This window comes from Calonectris borealis, chromosome 15, assembly GCF_964195595.1.
Source record: "Calonectris borealis chromosome 15, bCalBor7.hap1.2, whole genome shotgun sequence".
NCBI lineage: Eukaryota > Metazoa > Chordata > Aves > Procellariiformes > Procellariidae > Calonectris > Calonectris borealis.
Window position 1 is genome coordinate 17,294,435 of NC_134326.1, and position 20,532 is coordinate 17,314,966.

At 48.9% G+C, this 20,532-nt stretch overlaps 1 protein-coding gene and 1 long non-coding RNA gene across 2 annotated transcripts in view; one reads left to right on the forward strand and one right to left on the reverse strand.

The window, feature by feature from the left end:
* Positions 1–20,532, reverse strand: part of SH3RF2 (SH3 domain containing ring finger 2) — a 41,036-nt gene that overhangs the window by 11,793 nt on the left and 8,711 nt on the right. Inside the window, exons 2-3 of the mRNA XM_075164447.1 lie at positions 11,135–11,404; positions 6,082–6,402 (exon numbers count right to left, since the gene is read on the reverse strand). Coding sequence (XP_075020548.1) covers positions 6,082–6,402; positions 11,135–11,404 — 591 coding nt within the window. The remainder of the gene's footprint in view (positions 1–6,081; positions 6,403–11,134; positions 11,405–20,532) is intronic.
* LOC142088770 (uncharacterized) lies at positions 4,674–8,683 on the forward strand. Its single transcript, XR_012675969.1, has 3 exons — positions 4,674–4,741; positions 8,380–8,551; positions 8,627–8,683. It is a non-coding gene; the product is annotated as an uncharacterized LOC142088770 (long non-coding RNA).

The window sequence follows — 20,532 nt, forward strand, 5'->3', positions numbered from 1 at the left end:
AGGTCTCTCCAGCCCCGCGGAGGCAAGGAGCATTGGTTATCTCTGCTTCCCAGGCCTCTCACAGGGATGGAGGGAGCAGCGCTGCCGCACCTGGCACCGCACGGCTCCAGGGGCTGGGTCGGTGTCCTCGGGGGTATCCCTCTGCCACCTTTCACCGGCAACAGTTGTTTCTGAAAATGGTGAGAACAAGCGGTGCTGCTGAGCCCGGCCCAGGAAGGTGCCAGTTACCGAACCCGCTGGTCTGCACCAACCGTGCGCGCTCGTCCTCGTCCGTTTGGTTTCTAGCCGTGAACTTTGCTTTTCTGCCCTGCTGACACAGGCAATTCCCTGTCGAGAGTGCTCGTGAGATACCTTGCGGGGAGGGAGATTTTCCCTGTTCCATCGCGGGGCAATGGGTGCTCTTGGTGCTACTGAAAGTTGGGTCCTGCAAGCAGACCTCGGGGCCGGCAGGAGCTGAGGGAGCGCGCTCAGCAGCGTCCTGGCCCGTCTGCAGAGCCCAGGCCCGCGGGTTTGGAGGAAAGGTTCAACCTGGCGTCCTCAGGATGCTCTCTTCTGCTGATCTATCCCTTCCAAAGCACAAAAATGTATCCCGGGGTGAACTGCTGTGAGCAAGCAGTTCATCCCCATTTGAAATTCAGCGCTGCGCACGCTGAAAGGCGTTAGCCGTGTTGTGCCGCTGCAGGAGCGCGGCTGCTGTCGGGAGGTGAAAACACAGTTCCCAGCAAGGCAGGGCGGCTGCAGCAGCGTCCCTGGGGAATCTCAGGCCAGCGGAAAGTCACCGGGCTGGGATGTGGCTGGCAGTCATGCTCTCCAGCAAAGACCACAGGATCTTTAATGATGCAAGTTGTCAGGGCTTTAATCCCGTATTATTTAAAATCTAATTTCTAGTGGTCATGTCTGTAACATGGTGCTGGGGCACTGGCTTAGTAAGGACCTAGGGAAAAAAAAAAGTGACTCACCAGTTCTGTTGCTCTCCAGTAAATTAAGTTAATTAAAAAACCCCAGCAACTATAGCTTCTGTCTCTGGACCTGGAGTGGCAGGTAAGCTTCAAACCATCTTTGCGTTCCTCATTTTCTAGTCCAGGTAGGGTCAGACCAGCCACTCATATAAATGAAGTTGATTGGAAATTATAATTCTGATTTAATTTTGATAATCAAAACCTTTAAAATTTGAGGATTTGGAGGTGTTTTTTCCAGCATTGGAGCAAAATGACAACCTTTTGCTCATTTTCCCGATGGAACTGTGTTGAAATGTCCACTTCTGTATGGAAAGCTTAACATTTTTCATCTCTCTCTCTGTTCTCACTCTGCATGGAAGCAGTGATCCTTCCAGAGCCTGCATCAAGGCTGGTTTTCTATTTTCAACAGAGAGGAAAAAAGATTGAATGAAATATTTTCCAGCCAGGTATAAGTGATTTCAGCATTCACTTTTGCTGATCTCCTGCGAGTACCTTGCAAGCCCTTATAAGTACAAAGAGTTTCATTTTCCGCCTCTCCTTAAATCCCTCTCTTACTCCATCTCCTTATCTAGCTTGTCGCCAGCATGATTTCTAGCTCGGCTCCTCTCTACAGTGCCCTGCTGACACAGGCAATTCCCTGTCGAGAGTGCTCATGAGATACCTTGTGGAGAGGGAGATTTTCCCTGTTCCATCGCGGGGCAATTGGTGCTCTTGGTGCTACTGAAAGTTGGGTCCTGCAAGTTTCAGATAATTTATTACATAGAAAAGCCAAACTTACTAGATGGCAGATGTCAGGCTGATCAGCTCACTTTAACGAGCGGCAAAGAGTAGCAGCAGCTCTTAGCCAGATGTTTCCTGACCCAAGTACCGCCAGGCCCAGGGGAATAAGCTCAGTTGTGACTGGGAAGAGATCCCTGCAGCTGCTGGTGCTTTCTGCCGGAGGCGGAGAGGGCGGGCGCAGTTCAGCGCCGCCGCGCTCCCCTCGCCCCGCAGCCGGCCCGCTTGCACAACAGGCACAGGCACAGACACGGTGCACCACAAGCCCTGCAAACTGGTTCTGGCTCCTGCCTGAGCCCGGCTTGGCAGCACGAAGGGGAAGGAAGAGCAGGAGGAGGGCTGGCGGCAGTGCCGGCTGCTGCCGGTTATTCCCTTTTATGGGCCGAAATGAGTCCGACCTGATCCTTGTTGGTGGAAATGCCAGGCAGGCAGGAACATCATGTCTTGGAAAGCCCTACAAACACCCAGCCACAGCCTCTTCAGCTTTGCTTCTCAAGCCATGCTTTGTTGCTGCCTGTACCCATGGTGCAGCCCCTCCTGCTCCCTCTCCCCCTGCCGAGCGCCGGCATCGCTGGAGACGTGACTCCGCCAGGGCACATGTCACGCACAGGGTGCTTCAGGTGGAAACTAATGATCTCCTTTGTCTCCCTCAAACGTATGTAGTCTCATAGCTTGGGGCAAGTGTCATGTAACTACAAGCTACTGGAAAATTCCCACTTTTTTTGACCCCCGCCCCAAGGAAAGCAATGAACACATCTGTTCAAAATATGTGGGTTTTTAAAAAAATTGCTAGATCCAAATGTATATTCAATATCTGTCTGGAAGCCTGTCCTTGCAGAGGAGGGGGATTTAAAGGCTTGGATACTAACAGGGTCTCTAGGTTTCCAGTTTGATCACTAAGGTCGCTCTGCTGCCCATCCCCAAGTGATGGCTGGTGCTAGGACCCCCCCTCCTGTGATCCTAACCCTTCCAGTGTCAAAGCCAGCTGCAGCACAGCTCCTTTCCTTCCAGCTGGTCTCACGGGGCCTTACATCCTTATCTCAGGCAGGGAATGAAACTGGGTCACTGAAAAGACAAAAGCCAGCGCCTGCCCAGTGCACGGAGGCGAGCGAAGGGCTGGGGAGCTGCTGCTGGGGCAGTTCCTTTCAACGGAGGGAGAAAAGCTCCGGTGTTTGGGTGTGGAGCCCGGGGGCCGTGGCTGATCTCAGACTTCTCTGGGCTCCGATCGGAGCCCCGGATGGGGAGGCGGACTTTCCCTGGCTCCCAGGGAGGGTGGATGCTGCGGCGTGCATTCCTCCTGCCAGTGATTCACCCGCTAACCCCGCGCAGCCTCCACGGCTTCGCCTGCCGCTCGCCATCTTAGGCAGATGCCTGCACCCTTCCCGTGCCATCCCTCTGCTCGGCGGAGGAGGGCATCAGCGCTGGTGGCCAGGGGCTGGGCAAGGGGGCACGTTCCGCCCCCCTTCCCCTTGCCCAGTCTACCCCATATACCTCACCCCTGCCTGCCAGCTAAGGTTATCCAGCCCTGGGCTTTGCCTCCTGGGACAATTCCCACTTAACAACCAGTTAAATCCTCACCTACTTCATTCTCAAAAATTGTTCAGTCTTGCCCACCAGGTCTCAGAAACCCCTCCTGAGAGGCTGTGCTGTTTGGGGCTGGCTCCCGGGCGGTTTGAGAGCTGCCATCGCTGCTCCTTACGCAGCACGGCCGTGGGTGAGCGCAGGCTCGGCACCTGGGTGAACCCTGGTGAGGATTTCAGCCCGGAGTCGGGAAGGCTGAGCTGAGCTGTAGACTCAGCTCCATCTGCTGCACCATATTTGTGACCACCCACAAAGATCTGGGCTACTCAACCTCTGCAGACTTACTAGGGAGCACAAAAAGGCACGGAAGCAATTAAGGATGTGATTCAACCCACTCTTTTCTTTACTATATTGCTAATAACGGAAGACCCCAGCTTGATACTTGTACTCCGGGGCTGAGTTTTCAGGGCTGGCAATAGGCACGCAACTGTTCATTACTTCTGAACTTCCATTTTATCTGGAGTAGTTTAAACCCAAGAAAGACAGATCTTTTCCTTCCAGGTAATGTTGTGTATATAAACTTAATTGCCACGGAACAACCACACTTTTGGAGATGCGCTGCTGTTTTTCCAAAATCACAGCACTTACTATCGAAGCTGAACTTCCACCAGAAGCTGCTGAGCAGGGTAGACCAACCCTTGGGATCAGCATCAGCTCTCACCTCTCCCATTACTCCTCAATCCTGCAACTTTGTTCTGATCATGAGGGCTGCCTTATCAACAAATTCACCCCCGCAGCTTTTCCATCTGATTAATACTAGGAAAAAGGATGAGCGACCTCAGTGGGATATGGCCAACGTGGTCCAGCCTGGCAGTGCGCATCTGGGCTTGCAAAAGAATCTCAGCTTTGCAGGTCAGTCATTGCAACCCAAACCCAGAGATGGAAAAAGGAAAAGCTGGAACCCGTGTGGCCCCAAGAACACAGATCCTCCTGCAAACCTCCGGGAGTTAAACTGTTGTTTAGAAGAGAGGAAATTCCAACCCTTCTAAGGTAAAATGTTAACACGTTCACTCAGTTGCTTCTGCTGTTGACAATAGTTCACACTGAGACATTTTTGGTAAAATTATATTGGGTTCGCGAGACATGATACCATTTCAATTGAATTATAGTTCTATTGTAAGGCTTCATTTCCTCTCACATAAAACAGGATCTAACATCCAAGGCTCCTTGCAGGCTATTGCTAAGTACAAAATGCCTGCTGGGTTTTATTGCACAGACACCGAACTACCAGGGGCTGGCTTATTGCTTTATAAAATGTTAGAGCAACCTTGAATATGAAAGATGTCATATAAATCTAAACAAAACCTTTTTTCTCCCATTTCAGATGATCTGTGAAGGTTCTGTATTGAGATCTTTAGTCAGAGTGTGAAGAAGGAATGAGACTCTTTTGCCTCCTAAAATAAAGAGAGGATGTAGTTCAAAAGGTCAGTCTGCATTTATTATCTCAGCCCCAAATTCAGCTTCTCTCAGCATAGTCCCAGGTTTAGATTGCAGACCAACAAGGACTCCTGGTAATTGCCCTCCCCCGGCAGAAACCATTCATCTGGACGTGGATAGATGCGGGCAGAGGACTGATTTACGGTAGGGCAAAGACCCCGATTGCTTTTCAGAAGGGCTGACAGCCCTGCTTAGAAGAAGCAGAAGGCTTCTTCATTATTTCTGTAGATGTTATAACACTGCTGAATTGGCGTTTTGTGAGGAAGCCTGTCCTGTAGGCAGTTTGCCTTTGGAGAAAACTTTGTGGATTAGGGTACGGGAATGGAGCTCCGTGCTTCCGCAATGCCTGTGTGTGCGCCGGCGGTCAGAGTAAAGGTTGTGTTCAGAGATACCCAAACATGTGATCTCCTGAGATTTTGGGCTTAATCAAGTTTTTTCGGTTAAGCCCAATGGATAAGCATTGGGGATGCTGGGGACTCCTTGTATGCTTGAGACTTACCAGAAAAATTGCGATACCAATTAATAAAAAGAGCAGGTTTCTACTTTCCTCTTAAGCATGGGGGTTAGAAGAAAAAGCCGTGAAAGCAATCACTGGCAGTACAGACCTGCTCAGCACAATGCAGCTTCTGCACTCCTCTCACTGGGCTTTTATTTGCTCATAATTCAGGGCCTGATTCTGCAAGGTCCTGCTGTGCCCATGCAACTTAATTCTGTGAGGGGAGCTTAGAAAACCTCATCGTCAAAGTAACGCAGGTGAGAGTGGCCAATGGCTGGTTTTAGCTTTAATTTTGCAAATGTTGAGAACTGCCTGCTTTTGATCTACATCGCTGTATGGCAAACCAGATGTTTGCTTGCAGTGTGAATTCAGGCACAAACACACGTACATGTCTGTGAATGAGCTGAGGCTCAGTTAGCTCCCTTGGGAATTCATGTTCCATACTACTTTCTAAAATGAAAAATATTTTATTTTGCAAGTTAAGCTCTCTGTTTTCTGTTCTACACCTGGAGCTCACTGCAGTAGGGCAGAAATCAGGATGGGAATGTGCTTTATCCACGTTTAGTTACTCTGCGAATTTCTCTTTTTATGAATTCCCTTGGGCCCCTGAACTCTGAAGACAGGCCTTTCCAGTTCAAAAGGAGGGGAAAAAATCCCAGGCAGCCTGATGCGGATGACATATCTTACTGACGCTATTAGCATGGGTGCTTCGTCTTTGCATGTTTGTGCTTTAGCGTTTCGAATTGCTGCCTGAACATCAAGTGTTTCTATCCAGGATTTGCATTTTGGACCCATACTGCTCCTCCAGCATCCACACCGCCGCTTCCTTACCTGGAGAGGGGTGCCATAGGGAAACTCCGCTTTCTCGCTGCTCTGGGTGGCCACGGTGGGGTTGCTGGAGCTGATGAGCACGGGGGAGCTGATCTCCAGCGCCTGCCGCTCGGCGGGCGCGTGGACCATCCGGTTGAGGGTGTTCAGGGCGGTGGTGATGGAGAACTGCCGCAGGCTCTTCCGCCTGGAGTCGGGCACCTTGGGGAAAGCCTGCGAATCCGCGCCCTTTGCTTTGGGTGCCGTTCGTAGGGACGCGCACTTAAACTGAGGGGACCAGTGGCTTTTGCTGGTCTGCAGGAGTTGCCTTGCAGTGGTGTTTGGCTGGAACAGACAAAGGGAGACGCGATGGCACGTTTCAGAAGTTATGCCTGGCACAGCCCAGCGGCTGCTTAGTTTTCTCTTTTTCCTCTCTTTTCCTATCTGGCAGCAGAGCTGCAGGCAGATTTCAGATGATGTTACAGGCGATCTTTAAAAACTTGTGGCTCAGTCACTTCCCTGATATGTTTTCAGTGACAAATCCTGGATGCAAAATGACTGCTGCAAAGCTGACAGCAAAATTAAAATTGGTTTGACAAACTTGTTGCTTAGACAACACGTCTGAAGCTGAGTGCTCCTCCCCAATACTTTACAGAAAGTTTTGTTTCTTGTTAAGGCCTTTGGCTTGCAGAGGTGTAAGGAGAGCTGGCTGGCTCTCTAGCAGCGTTATAATAAATTTAACTTTAAATTAGAAAGGATGTTTGGGCAGCAGGACATCAAATCCCTGCAGCCGACTTTAAGGCATGAGCTCAGAGAAGCCCTCACTGACGGTGGCTTTCCAAGCAGAATTAGATCCACCCAGTTACCTCTCTGTAGGCCAAAACATTCATGGCTTGATCCTGCTTCCATTGAAAAAAGCCCGGCTTTTTAACCATTGGGTTTAATGAGGGAAGAGCCAGGCCCTGAGTTTGCATACGGGGAATGTTCAAACAGTATTTCTTGGAAACTGCTGATCACACAGTATTAATAGCAAAGGGCATGTGGTGACAATGTTTTTTACCACGATGACTGCCAGAGGAATTAATCATGATTTACTGCTGACATTAATGAATTGCAAAACTTTGAGATTCTCACCCACTCATGTGAGGCAATGTGCCTGGCTCCTGGGATGAACGAGGATGACTCTAACGCAGGAGAGGTACAGGTGTCTCTCAAGCATTATCATTTTAAAGCAGGGATTGTTTTCACATTTCCCTCCTCCTCGCTCCTTAAAGCAAGGTTTAAAAACCATAGTGTGTGCATATGTGCACATATAAGATGGCAATATTGTCATTTCTCTATGTAATTAAACTTTAGCCTAAACAGGAAACATTTTTCTGCCTTCTCTAAACACTGGGGGATGCGATAAAATGGGGCACAAACCTAAGCGTCAAAGCCAAGAAAAGCCTTGCGTCTCCCAAAGCAGACCTTCCTTTGCCTTCTCCATAATTAATTTCTAATTCCTTGGTGGCTTTATGTGGCCCTAACTAACTTATTTCTGTTAACGCCAGACTTAAATAAGTAATTACTGAAGCTAAAATGATTTCATTAAATGAAAAGACATTTTACAAAATATACTAGACCTTCAAATAAGATGTTTTACTAGTGTCCTTTTATAAAATAGCCACAAAGAGGTGCTTGCTGTAATTATGATGATTACAAGTATTAATTTTATTTCTAGGAATTCTTGTTGGTGCCATTTACACCCTGCATCTCAAGCTAAACTGCAGGAATACAATTAATGTCTAGACCAGTGCTAACAAAATACTGTCAGGGAGCGGGCGGCTTAAAGGTCTCCGGAGCCGGAGCGCCGGGAACGCTGCCTGCGACGCGCTGAGCTGGCGCTGGCAGAGGCTGGGGGCGGCTGGGGGCCACCATGACCAGCCAGCCCCCCTGCAGCCCCAGGAAAGCAGCTGGGGGGCTCACGGGGCAGATCCCCCAGCAAACAGAGCTACACAAGAGCCAATTACAACAGAATCCGTTAAAAATGCAATTTTGATATTTTGCTTGAATTTTGCATTTTTGCCCCCAGTTTTTTTCCTTGTTGCGGAGGCTTCATTCGAGCAAGGGAGAGGGAAAGCTGTTTGCTCGCTGTCTGCAGGGCTGAGGCAGCGGTGAGCCGGTGCCGGACCGGGAGGAGGGCTCTGCCCCCGGGTGCTGGCACGTGCCGCTGCCCGGCGTGGCGTTGGGTGGGCACGGCGGAGAACGGGTTGTACCCCACTCCACACGCCACGTGGGGAAGGTCCCCGCTTTGTCACCTAACTTGCCCTCTGTTCTCATCAGCTCGGCCGAGGACGGTGATGCTGTCACCCTGAAGGGCAGGAGCACGGTGTCACCTCTTGCGGGAGAGGTGGGTCGCAGGGGTGAGGATGGGCTCGCCCTGCCGTTTCAGAGAGCAGCCTCGTTAAACAGCTTCGGTGGTGCAGCCCCGTCGAGTCCTCTGGGACAGCTTCTGGTATGTATGTATTCTGAAACGCCAGCTTGTCTGGCCTTACTCAGCACAACGCTCAAACTCGTTTTTAATTTAAAGGTGCGAGCGTGGTTGAATCGGGACCGTGGACATGAGTCTGACGGCAAAGACATGAAAAGCCTTTGACTTTCTGGATGGTTTCCATCGCGTGGAAATGCCTCTGTAATGGCCACGCACGCAACTAATAATGAAAATGGCATTTTAGCTACGAACCGAGTGAAAACCCCCTATGTAAGTGTAGAGGTAATTGGTGTCACGCTGCTGAGAAGCCCAGATTGCTATTGCAGGAGCTGAAATAACCTGACATTGCTGGAGTGCAGGTATTTGAAGTACTCTGGAGGAAAAAAGCTAGTTTGTATTGACTGATCGTTACATCTCTTTGGAAAGACCTACATTTCTGAGCAACCCGGAAGAATTAAATCTTGTTAACTTTTATGATGTTTTGATTTCATCTTTGTAAGGGTATCTGCCACGTGTGTGGGGAAAAGTAAGGAGAATTTTACAGAAACAAATTTACGTTTTTCTCTCTTCTGAACTAATGCACAAAGTTTAGGGCTAAAATTTTAATGACTCCAAGGTTGAAGGGGCCAAAACATTTACACCGTGCAGATACATGCATAAAGTTTCCATCTGAATTGGTGGAAATTTTGTATCAATCTTGCAGTAAGTGACTTTTAGCTTTCATTTGTGTGTCTGAACATTATCTGCCAGCTACTGCCTTGAAGAATAAAAAGAGATTCCTATGTGGTATTGCACTTGAATCTCTGCACAGATTTCCAGGTGGGCTTGTTGCCAAATTACCGTCACCTTCTCCCGAGGGAGGGCAGGGGTATGTGGAAGTGGGGCGAAGCCGAATGCAAAGCAGAAAGGTCGGGGTATCCCCTCCAGATGTGAGAGCTGGTGAGGGAGAGAAGCTGCTTGTGAAGCCAGCTGCAGCATGCAGCTTCCTGCGAGAGTGGGCAGCTGTGGGGTTTTTCGTTTGTCTGTTTTGTTGGGTTTTTTTTTTACAGTCAGCTCATATTTTTGAAAAAACTAGATCAAGCTGCCTGCAGCAGAGCTTTGGTCTAAAGCTAGGCTGTGCTGGACAAATGCAACTCCTGTGTCATCCTCCCGAGGCTCCAGCATCCCTGTGTTGAGATTCCGCTGCCTGCAAGGGCTCCTGGAGGAATAAATCATCTCTTTGCAGTGGTTTGCAGAGAAATGGCACTCTCCAGTTACCCGCCTCGGCTGGCCAGTCGCCCCGTGCCATGCCCAGCTGGAGGAGGACAGGGCACTGGCACCGGCACTGCCTCGAGGTCACTGCAGAAGGGAGTTACTGAAGTGACTGCTCCAATCTTTGTCATTTCGTACGGTAACAACCGACTGCTGTCACAAGGCTGGGGGACAGGAGGATGCTCTCACCTCTTTGCAGAAGCATCTGTTTGTTTTAGATGTGCGCTAACTCCCCATGTGTGAACTTTGCTGTGGGAGTGGACATGAGCGCAGCCTCCTAACGCAAATAAACAGAATGAGTAAGCTGTGAAACAAAGGCAAATAGAGTGAAAGAGAAAAAACAAACGCAGACGGCAGAAAGCCGAGGAAGGCGCCTCCTGCTAATAAGTGGAACCTAATGACAAAGGGAGGATTGCTGGCTGCCCAGCCTCTCTGCATCTGCACTAGCAAGCTGAAAGTCCACATTTTATAGAGCTGCTGGTGATGTGTGATGCTGCTCTGAACTGATTTTTCTCTTTTAGTTTCTCCCCTTAGTCAGAAACCACAGCTGGCTCTTGGATGTTTGATTTCTCTTGTCCCCTGCTAGCCACCCCACATCCAGCTCTGACTCCTTGGGGACACCTGGCCTGGACCACAGCTGCCTCCTCCTGCCTCCTCTTCCCACCCGCGAGAGTGAAGAGAGCACCGCATCTGTGCTGCCAGCTGGACGAAGAAAGAGGTGACTTCTCTGCGAGGACACTGATACCTCTGGGCAGCGCTTGCTGTTCTGCTCTGCCGTGCCGCACCTCATTTTGACACTACAGGGACAGTTGACTTTGCTGGGAGGTGCAGTTACTCAGAAGAGCGTGTCCTCTAACAGAGTAAACACAAGCTCTGTAGCCTTTGGGGAATAAAGGAAAACACAGTAAAAGTTCAGGTATTGCGCAGCAAATGCCTGCCTCCAGTAGGCTGGGTATGTTCAACCTGCACAAATGATGTACCCCCAGACCTGGAAGCAATTTTCTTTACTATGTCAGTAGGAGTCTTTTAGAGATCTCCTTGGAGCGTTTTGGTCCTGAGCACAGATTACCATGGCCACTCCTCACCAGTGACAGCAGCATGAGCGAGAAGCTGAGCCGAGGGACTGCAATTGCTGCTCGGGGCAGCCACTTGCATCCCTCTCTGGATGCCCCTCGTCCTGCACGTACCCCTGCGTGCCCGCAGGGCAGTCGTGGGGGTTTAACCGCTGGCGACAGTGTCTGAGGGGCTTGGGAACCTTACTGATTTCCAAAAGGGAGCTCCTATGGATTTGGGGAGTAGCAGAACACCATACAGTCTAAAGAAGAAAACAGCCCAGCCCGTGCGGGGTGGTGTTACCTTGTGAAACGTCAGGCAGTCCTTGTTTTCGGTCTTATCCCTGCTCCTCAGGTCAAAGCTGTAGAGGGCTCTGCCGAGGGGCGGTGGCAGGGGCAGCTGCTTGATGACTTGCACGGAGCTGGCTGGGAAAACGCCGCTGATCCCGTTGACCTCCCCCAAATACCAGTTCTCATCCAGCTGTCGCAGGAGCACGATGATGTCCCCCTTATTGAACCTCAGCTCCCCAGGGTTGTGCCCTCGGTAGGTGTACAGGGCCTTGGCTCGTGGGACCTGTGGGATGAGAAACAGCCCTTGCAGTTTGTCTGTGACAGCGATGCTTAACATAGACAGAATTCCCCAAAAGCATTCGTAATTACTGGGAAAAATTTAGAGGTCTAAGGCTTAAGCATGCATTTACTGGATTAACTACCCACATCCTTTCTTGATGTCTTTTTCTAATGAAGACAAGCTCCAAAATACTTATGCTAAATTTGTACCAAGATGAAAAGCAGGCTGAACTTGTTTAAGAATATTAAGAAACAATTAATGCCTTAAACTAGTCTTCCCATGGGATCTTACTGCCTGCTATAAGGTCTCCTCTAATACAACGTCTATTTTAATGAATCCAGGTATTTCTATTTCAGAATGACCGGAGGTCGCAGCTGTCATCCAGCTGACCCGGTGGCTGTCACCTGCAGTGGCCAACTGTGCATGTCTAGGAGAAGGCAACAAGAGCACGGTGAGTGCAGGTTACTGCTCTCCTGTGGTGATCTCCCTGCTTTAACACCATATGACTGTGATTTTATTTCAGTCCTTAATCTGGGTTACAGGAAGAGAGGCTTCTTGATGTTATTGTTGTTGCAGTATAATATGAGAAAGTAGAGATATTCCAAAACCAGAAAAGATGAGAGAACTTTACCATCTTGACTCTCATCAAAATGAAACTACAAAGTTCATTTAAAATAACTGCTTTACTGACCCTTATCTATAGTAGAAAACTCAATTTAATACACGATGCAACAGATCATTTAGACAGCTGAATAAACCCAGAGCCGTCCTCGGCCTCGGTGCTGTGAACCCACGCGGTACAACTTGAGGGCAGCCTGAGGGGTGTTTTTCTTGGAAGAAGTGCAGATACACCGAAGTTTTCTCCACTCTATGTAGCTGTTCTAGATATGCATTTGGGAAGTCCCATACATTGGAAATCAAGGCTTGATCTTTACATACTTGTGGTAAAGACAAGATGGAGATACCTTCAGCACATTTGTTGGACTAGAGTACTGTGTCCTGTACAAGTGCATCCTAGAACGAATAAGCAACCTGTGTTTGTTTATGTTTATTGCCATTTGCAACATCACAGTTGTACATGAAATGCAAAACACTGAGTGTTAAGCTCTGTCCTTCTGCTGGCCCTTTGGCTGGAAATGAATGCTGCTTCTTTAACTTCTGGTCAGCCCTGAAATGGTCAGGCAATTGAACCAGATGATCATTGTAGGTCCCTTCCAACTGAAATATTCTATTCTATTCTATTCTATTCTATTCTATTCGTAAGAACAAATATCCTCATGTGTGTTTGTGAAGCTTTGATCACTTAATGATGCCGTTCTAGCCCAGGCTTTTATCAATACACAGCATTTCCATCCCGTACCAGGTGAGTGGTCCATCCAGTCTCACATCCAACTGGAAACAGCAACCAACACAAAGTGCTCGGCTCTGCTGCAACAGGGTGCCCCTGGGAGAGATTTCTTCTTTGCTTGAGGCAAACAGCGATTGTTTTTGGCGTGAAGTAAGTCAGCCGTATATATTCCAAATTATTATCTGAACTGTTAGAGCTGCAGATATTGCTCTTTCCTTGAATCGTACCAGATTCTCGGCTTCAATAATATCTTGCATTGTGGTTCATTTTCTTTAATCCCTTTTGATTAACTGTTCTGCTGTTTCTGGCTGTGGGAGCTTCACTGCAATCAGTAGGAATCTGGAAATAAGGAACAGATCCATTTTCTGGTTTCTGTCTGCTTTCCAAGACATGGCAGTGTCTCCTTGAAAGGATTCCTTGGACCAAGAGGGTAATCTTTGAATTTGGGATGAGAAAGTAGTTAAAGGGTCCTGCCTGCCCCTCCTGTGCTGGTAGATGAGATAAAAACCCCAATGAGTGACTCCTGGGCACCTCCAATGATGGCAGCCACATCTCTGCAGCGTGGGAGTCTGTGTTCTGCCGTGGGGCTGCCTGTCCTCACCGTAGGGATGTCTCCCAGACACCATGCAGCCCTAAATTTTAAGGGGAAAAAACCAAATGCTGAGCTCCATTTCTAGCCTCCTAGCTGGTAGCACAGCTGCATGAGATACAGGCTGAGAAAAGGAGAAGCCAAGATTGTCCGCAGCTCTAGAATCTTGATCAGTTTTAAGCAGAGGTGCTGGTGCCCGGGACAGCCAGGAACAAGAGGCTTTTCAGCTGCTTCTGTGCCAGTCTCTGCAGATCTAGGTTGTCCTTCTCCACTTTTTAGGATTTGTAATGTCAGATGTGGGAACTGCAGGAAAAACCTTTGCGGCTGGCAGAGGAACTCCACCCACGGCAGGCAGAGGAGCTCCATCCAAGACCAAGTGCTTCAAACCCAGCATGTCTTCAGCTCTGGTCCACCAGTCAAGATGCGTAGACCACCACGGGGAGCAGGGTCCCATCCCCTGAGAGCTCAGCTGTGCAGGTGCAAAGGGAAGCGTGCTGATGGGGCAATGGGATTTAGGGCTGCTGGCTCTGCGTCTCCCGTGGACAAAAAATGTATTTTTGTCTGTCGGCTGCCAAATGCTGTGGCTTTGTGAGTAGGACCCTGCACTGCAGTTTTTCCAAGCCATAGTCACCAAACTCCTGCCAACCTCGTGGGAGATGGCACTTTTGTACCAGTGACCCATTCAGGCTTTTCCTGCCTTTTTCTGTGGAAGGAGATAAACCCATTTCCCCAGATCCACTCGTGTCAGTGCCTAGGGCTCAGGTAGGATTTCTGCAGAGTTCACCCCCCAGCAGCCGCTTTTGGGAGGTCAGGAAGGTGGAAGAGAGAAACTCGACATTAGTTTCCTGAAGTGTGGAAAAGATCAAAGTTTTGGAAATGATGGAAAACGATTTAGGTTTTGGGAAAAGAACATCCTCCAGCACTCCCAAACACTGATGCTTGGTAGGAAAAAGGAACCAAGAGAAGAGAAAAATTTTATGATGTACTGCGTTTCCTTCAAAGCATTTGAAACAGGAAGCAATTAGTTTAATGTTTAGTTCTAATTAACTCATTTTTGTCTGTTAATTTGTGCTAATAGTAAACACATGCACTTGGCTTAGTGACACTGAAAGTACATTGCTGGAAAAAAAGAAAATGACAAAAGTGAGGCTCAGGCCAGCTCTGCTCTCCATCAGTCCCCCGAGCTCGTACGGGAAATAGGGACCGTGTCAGTGCCAGGACCACAGAAACTCTCACTGCAAATGCATGCCTGGATGTACGTGCTTTCTCCTGCAGAAAAACAGACTGTGGGAACAGAGAATTACGGGAGGGCCAGTTCTTCAGAAAGACTCACTGAGAGACTCTCTGGTGTTAAACAAGGACAAGGAGCAGAGAAAAGAGACCTTTGGTTGCCTCAGGAGCGACCAGAAAACAAACAGGACTCATGCGAACTGCGAAACCAGGGCTTGTAAAGGAGGAGCATAAACTATGGGGATGATGAGAGAATGGTTGCACAGCAAAATAAAGCAAAACATAAAAGGCATCAAGAACGGGTTATGGAAATATATTAAAAATAAGAGAAACTTTGAAATGAAATGCATGCCTGTTACTAACTGGGAATAGTGAACAAGCAATGGGGTGCTGAGAGTCTGGAATATTCTTTCCTCAGCAAGAAAAAGGATGAGACAGGAAGGCAGGCCGGAATAAATAACTGAAAACTAGGTAGGATAAGTGTGTTTGTGACATGAGGGCTGGCTGAAACTCACCCCTCTGCGTTTGGATGGATTGGCTGTTTCTTCCTCTAACTATGGTCATAACCTTCATTTCTTCACCGCTTCTTTAACCCTTTCCTCCCACTTCCATGCCCTCTCCAATCTTACAGCCCATTCTGTTTTCAAGTTTCCCTCTAAGCCTGGTTTTCTTTCCCATTGCTATTTCCTGGAGCTTGCAGTGACCATTGACATAATCTCACCCCTCACTTTATAGAGCACAGCACTTGTATTCACTCGTTGAAATTTGTTGCAAAACTTTTGTGGATCTAAGTGAATAACAGTTAATATTAACGCTTACATGCTTCTTTAGCATCCAAAAAATATTCAGAATTTTGGTCTTTTGGGGCTTGCTAGTAATTTTGAACACTCACAAGGTAACAGTGGTGTATTCCTTCACGGATGTTTTGTCAAGGAATTATTATAATGTTGGTGGTCTTTTGATCTGCACCCCCTAAAGCTCCCTGTACTCCAGGGAAGGGCTCTGTGGCTCTCTGTACTTGGGGTGGGGAATGGGGGAAGCCGGGAGCCTCCAGCCTGGGTGCAGGCTCGGGGTCAGCACGGGGCACAGGACCCCCATGCCTCCCGCCTGCCCCGGGAAGGGACGAGGGCAAGGAGAGCGGTCCTTGTTTTCCACAAGCCTCAATTATAAACCACCTCAGAATTAAGTGCTTCAAAGGGAAGGGTGGTGTTACAAAGAGATGTTGGACTGGATGCGTGTTTCTGGCTGTATAACCAGGAAAAAACTGTAATCATGCTGGACTGTTTCAGCACTTGATGACTGATGTTTTCAAAAATCGTATGTTCTTTGTAACTGCCAAAATATTTTTTTTCTAATATTTTAATACTCTGTTAACAGCAAAAATTGATGTAATTTAAACAAAGAGGAAAAGGATTAAAAAAAGCCATAGCAATAGCCAAAGCATTTTGTTTTGGAACGAACTGAAATGAACTTGAAATTAAGTTTTTCAAGATCTTCACTTCATCAAAAAAATAATTCAACCCAAGTAATTTTTTAAGGCCCAAGTCAGTTTTTTCCAAAGTCTGTCTTTGTTGCTTTTTTAAAAAATTTTCTTTGTCTGTTCAGATACTGAGACAAAAATATCCCATTGATTTCCCAACTTTATTTAGGACATAAACCAAGCCTTTATCTACCCACACGGAGCAACCAATGTGGTTTTTACTGTACAGGGCGCTTTCCTGCTTTGCAGGCCTTTCACAAAATAAATCTTCAAGCTGAAGTTTTCAGAAAGATGTACATCAGCATCACCATTTTTTAACGTGTTCGTAAGACGTAGGAAAGACAAAGAAAAGCAACTAAAGCACCCTGCAGCAAACCACCCTGCTGAGGCTGGGGGAAGCCAGCAGAAACCCTCTATGGGCAGCTGATCTCATTGCTTATCGTTCCTCCTGGTGCTAAAACACAGGCAGCTGCGGGTGTATCTCAAATCTGATTTCTTTCTCAGGCTTTGGCTGGTTTCTGTCCACTCTTGGATGTATAAGATCCTCTGCAAGGCATCTGTTTGGCTTTATTTAAAGTAGGTTAATTGCAATGGCAGAAACTGGGGTGCTAATTAAACCTGGAGATAAAGACAAGGTGTGCCTGGAGGTAGCTCGCTGAGGGCAGAGGGAGAGGCTTTCCCGGGCGAAGACGCGATCCCAGGCGTGGGGTGAGGAGGGATCTGGTTTGTTTTGATGGATTTTTCTCCCGTTAGCATGTCCAGTTGCTTTTTGTTAATCCAAGGAAGCATTTTATTTTAGTGGGGTGGTAGTGGCAGCAAAATATTCAGCCAAATATTGCAAATATCGGCATGCAGCAGGGTTCAGTGTCTGTCTTTAAATTAAGTTGGAAAAACACTGAGAAGCTCTGTGAAAAACTCAACTAAAGGTTGTTGTAAATTGGTGTAGAATATTTGCTGCCCAGCAGCAGAGAGGCAGCAACTACAAAGAAGAAACACTGGTGAATGGAAAAGGCTTTTTTCCTGCGATGCCGTGCAATACTGCAGCTAAAGTAGTGCTAAATTAAATAAATAAAAGAGAGAGAGGTGAGTCTTTCATGTTCTCCTGTGTGAAAGCCTCTGAAGTTAGTGGGAAGCTGAGTAGAAGAAGGGAATGCCGTAGTATGTTGAATTGCCCGCTGACACTTTTCACGCTATCAAGCAGACAGAGACAAATGGGATGTTTTGCCAAGACCTTTGGGCCAAGTGCAGTCAGAGCTCATGAACCCAAACCCGTGTGGGTTTCGGTGCTGAGCAAATGCTTTTTTTTCTGCCTGCAGTGCCTCAGACTGCTGCAGAGTGTGCTGCCTCTCCCAGAGAAGCCTTTCCTTCTCTGTCTTCTGGGTGGTTGTAACTTTTTTCAACGCTGCCTCATTTTTTCTGATTTTTTTCTCGCCTCTGTTTTTTTCTCCGTCATGCCTGAGTGAGACATGACGCTCCTATCACCGTGTCCTCCTGGAGGTATTTCAGGCTCTCGGAGCGGCTCGAGACCCAAGGTCTCCCCCCCTTGCCGCGGGGCTGGCGTGTGCCCTGCAGAGCTGTTGGGAGAGCCCAGGTGAGAGAACGCAGCGGGTAAACTGCGGGGTGTGGGAACAGAAACTCCCTCTTGCATCAGTGCAATATACTGCATGGTCTCTAGGCAAGATATTTTTCTTTCCTTGGCCACTCTGCCAGCAGAGATGGTCGTGGCAGATGCCCCTCAACACCTTGTCCCCATTCTTAGTGGATATGAGGCCAATAGCGGAGAAAAGAATTTTTTTTTTTTTTTTAAACTATTTTTGGCATTTGGCATCAGCTGTGCTAGGGCAGCCATCCAATACATCTGAGTCTCCCTCCGTACAAAACAAAGAAGCAAATTAAAAATATGTACATGTGTGTGTGAGGAAGCAATTCAAAGCATCTCTTCATAGCTGGGAGAAATGCGCACTATAATTATCTTAAATGAGCTAGTTATAACTTCCTCGTTATTGGCAGTGGATTAATGTAAGACCACACACTCATAGCACTGGTATTTAAAAAAAAAAAAGACAAGAAAAAGAAAAAGTGTCTGAGGCTGGCTGGGGTGGGGGGTCACCAGGGGGAGACATTAAAAATTGTCAAGAAAGGAAAGCCAAGCCAGGGAGCGCAGCGAAGAGGAGAGGTTTCTGATGGAGGCTGTGAACACCTGTAAACCTTGTCCCAGGCGACTCCACTTAAAACCACCCTGAGGAGCAGCAGGGTCCCACGGTGTCACCGTCTCTGCAGGGGCAGACCGAACCGCTGCCTGCGATACCGCGGGCTGAGCGTGAGGATGAGGCCGTAAATGTCTCTGCACTTGGGACTCATTTACTCCTTCACCCATTTCCAAGCAAGGCTCACTGCAAACGACTTCAGCGAGACACAGCGAACGATGTCAGATGGGGTCCTCCTGTTTCCCAGATGCTCTGACTTCACCAACGTCCAGGACTGCATAGATGAACACATGGGATGAGTGACAAATCAATCCTTGGAATAGCTTATTGCTGTTGATGTCCAGGAGTGCTTCCTTCTGATTTACTGCATGCCAAAGGGAGGACAGCAGGAGCTGTTTCGGCAGGAGCGAGCCACAGGAGTGCTGCCTGGTGCGGACATCCCTGTCCCTGCACCGCTGCCCGACAGCAGCATTGGACCCGGCCCCCCGAAACCTCAACGGGCCCTGCTGACTCCAATGGCGGAGGCAGAGCTGTGGGGCTGAGGATGGATCGGGATGGCCTCAGACGGGTTTGGACCTGCACCTGGGTGGTTTCCCAGCTCTGATTTTCATAACTCTGCACAGGGAATGCCCTGGAGTTGCTCTTCGCTGCGCCTCGTCCCTCGAAGGCAGACAGCCACCCCAAGCATGCGGTCTCCTCCCGTGCCGGCTGAATGTCTTTGCAGTAAATACCAAGGGCCTGATCCTGATCTGGGTTTCATGGGTGTCGCCCCACGTGCAGGGAGGCAGTTACTCCCCAGGACCTTGTGCAGGAGAACCGGCTCAGGCGTGGGATGTCTGGGGAGCCCCGGCCCCCCGAGCTGGAGTGGCAGTGGCAGTGCCAGGGCTGTCCCACCCTGGAAGAAGCCGGCTGACCAGAAAGAGACCCAGGACACTGCAAATGAGCTGTGACAAGCCAGGCCAGCCCCAGCTGTGTCACCTGGAAAGTCAGAGGGGACAGAGATGGTGCTGAGGGGAGACGTGGTGCATGGTCCGGTGGGGTGCAGGGCCCACGTGGGAGGCAGCGCAGCCCCCTGCTCCGCACAAGCTCTGCCTTTCTCTCCCACCCCCTAGCAATGCATTATTTGTGCAGAAGAGCTAAATATCCATGCTGTGCAGAGGCAGCGATATTCCTGTAGATACACGATTTCTGTAACACATACCAGCCTCCTTGAGAGGAACAATTTATTTCTAGGATAGTGCCAGGAAGAAGAGAAATCCAGTCCTGGATGCCTTCCAGTTTGATTTTTCTCCCACTAGGTACTGTGGGTTCAGTTTGCAATTGTTTTTTGATTATTTTTTATTTTGGAGCCGTTTGGAGCAGGACTGGTGTCAGTCGGTGGGGACTGGCACACGGGTGTGCTGCACGGGGTGGCATCGGGGGTGCCAGAGCCAGGATTCGCCAGGACTTGCTCTTCAGGGAAACGTGTCAGATAGGATCCTGCAAGCCTCTAACTCCATTGGGCCAGCTCTACACCTGGGTAGCAGGAGTCCAAGTATAGCCTAAATATTAAACTATACTGAGGTGCTTGAAAGAACCTCCCACCCAGAAAGCTGCCACTGCGGAGCAAGGAAGGGTCAATACCAAAGGATGGAGGAAGCTCTTCCTACCAACCCTATCTCCTTTTCTTTAAAGAACCGCATGGTGTGAAGAGGTGGTATGCAATGGTGAAGGCACATTTCATTGCCCAAGAGCCACACGTGAGAACTAGAGGAGTACCAGAGTGGCTGAAGAAATGTTAGAGTATCTTTGCTCTTGACTGTGGCCCAGGGTGACCCGTCCATCTCTGCTCAGAGATGCCTGCAGGGACCCCCACAGCGCAGGGACAGGCTGTTCCACAGCACACTTGGAAATATCGAGACTATCTGATGTCTGTAGGAAATGGAAAGCTTGCGTCCTGACCCCACCGGGCAGGCGGGGAGGGTGGCAAGGGTGAGATGGTCCCCGCTCTCAGGGATGGTACGTGTTACCAGAGGCTGCTGCTGTGCCAGGCAGCAGTGATACCTGCCCTGGAGAGCGGGCGATCTAAAGAGACCGTGCAGATGAAGGGCGAGGTGATGCTGGAAATACTATCCCTGCTTTACCTGTGGGGACAGTACCATGGAAAGTGTGAATGACTCGCCCAGAGGCAGACAGTGACTCTGGGACAGATCTGAGAGCACAACCCAGGCCACGCTCCTGATGAGCAGTGATTTACGCACTGTGAATGGAGAGCTGGTTGTTATCTACATACTGACA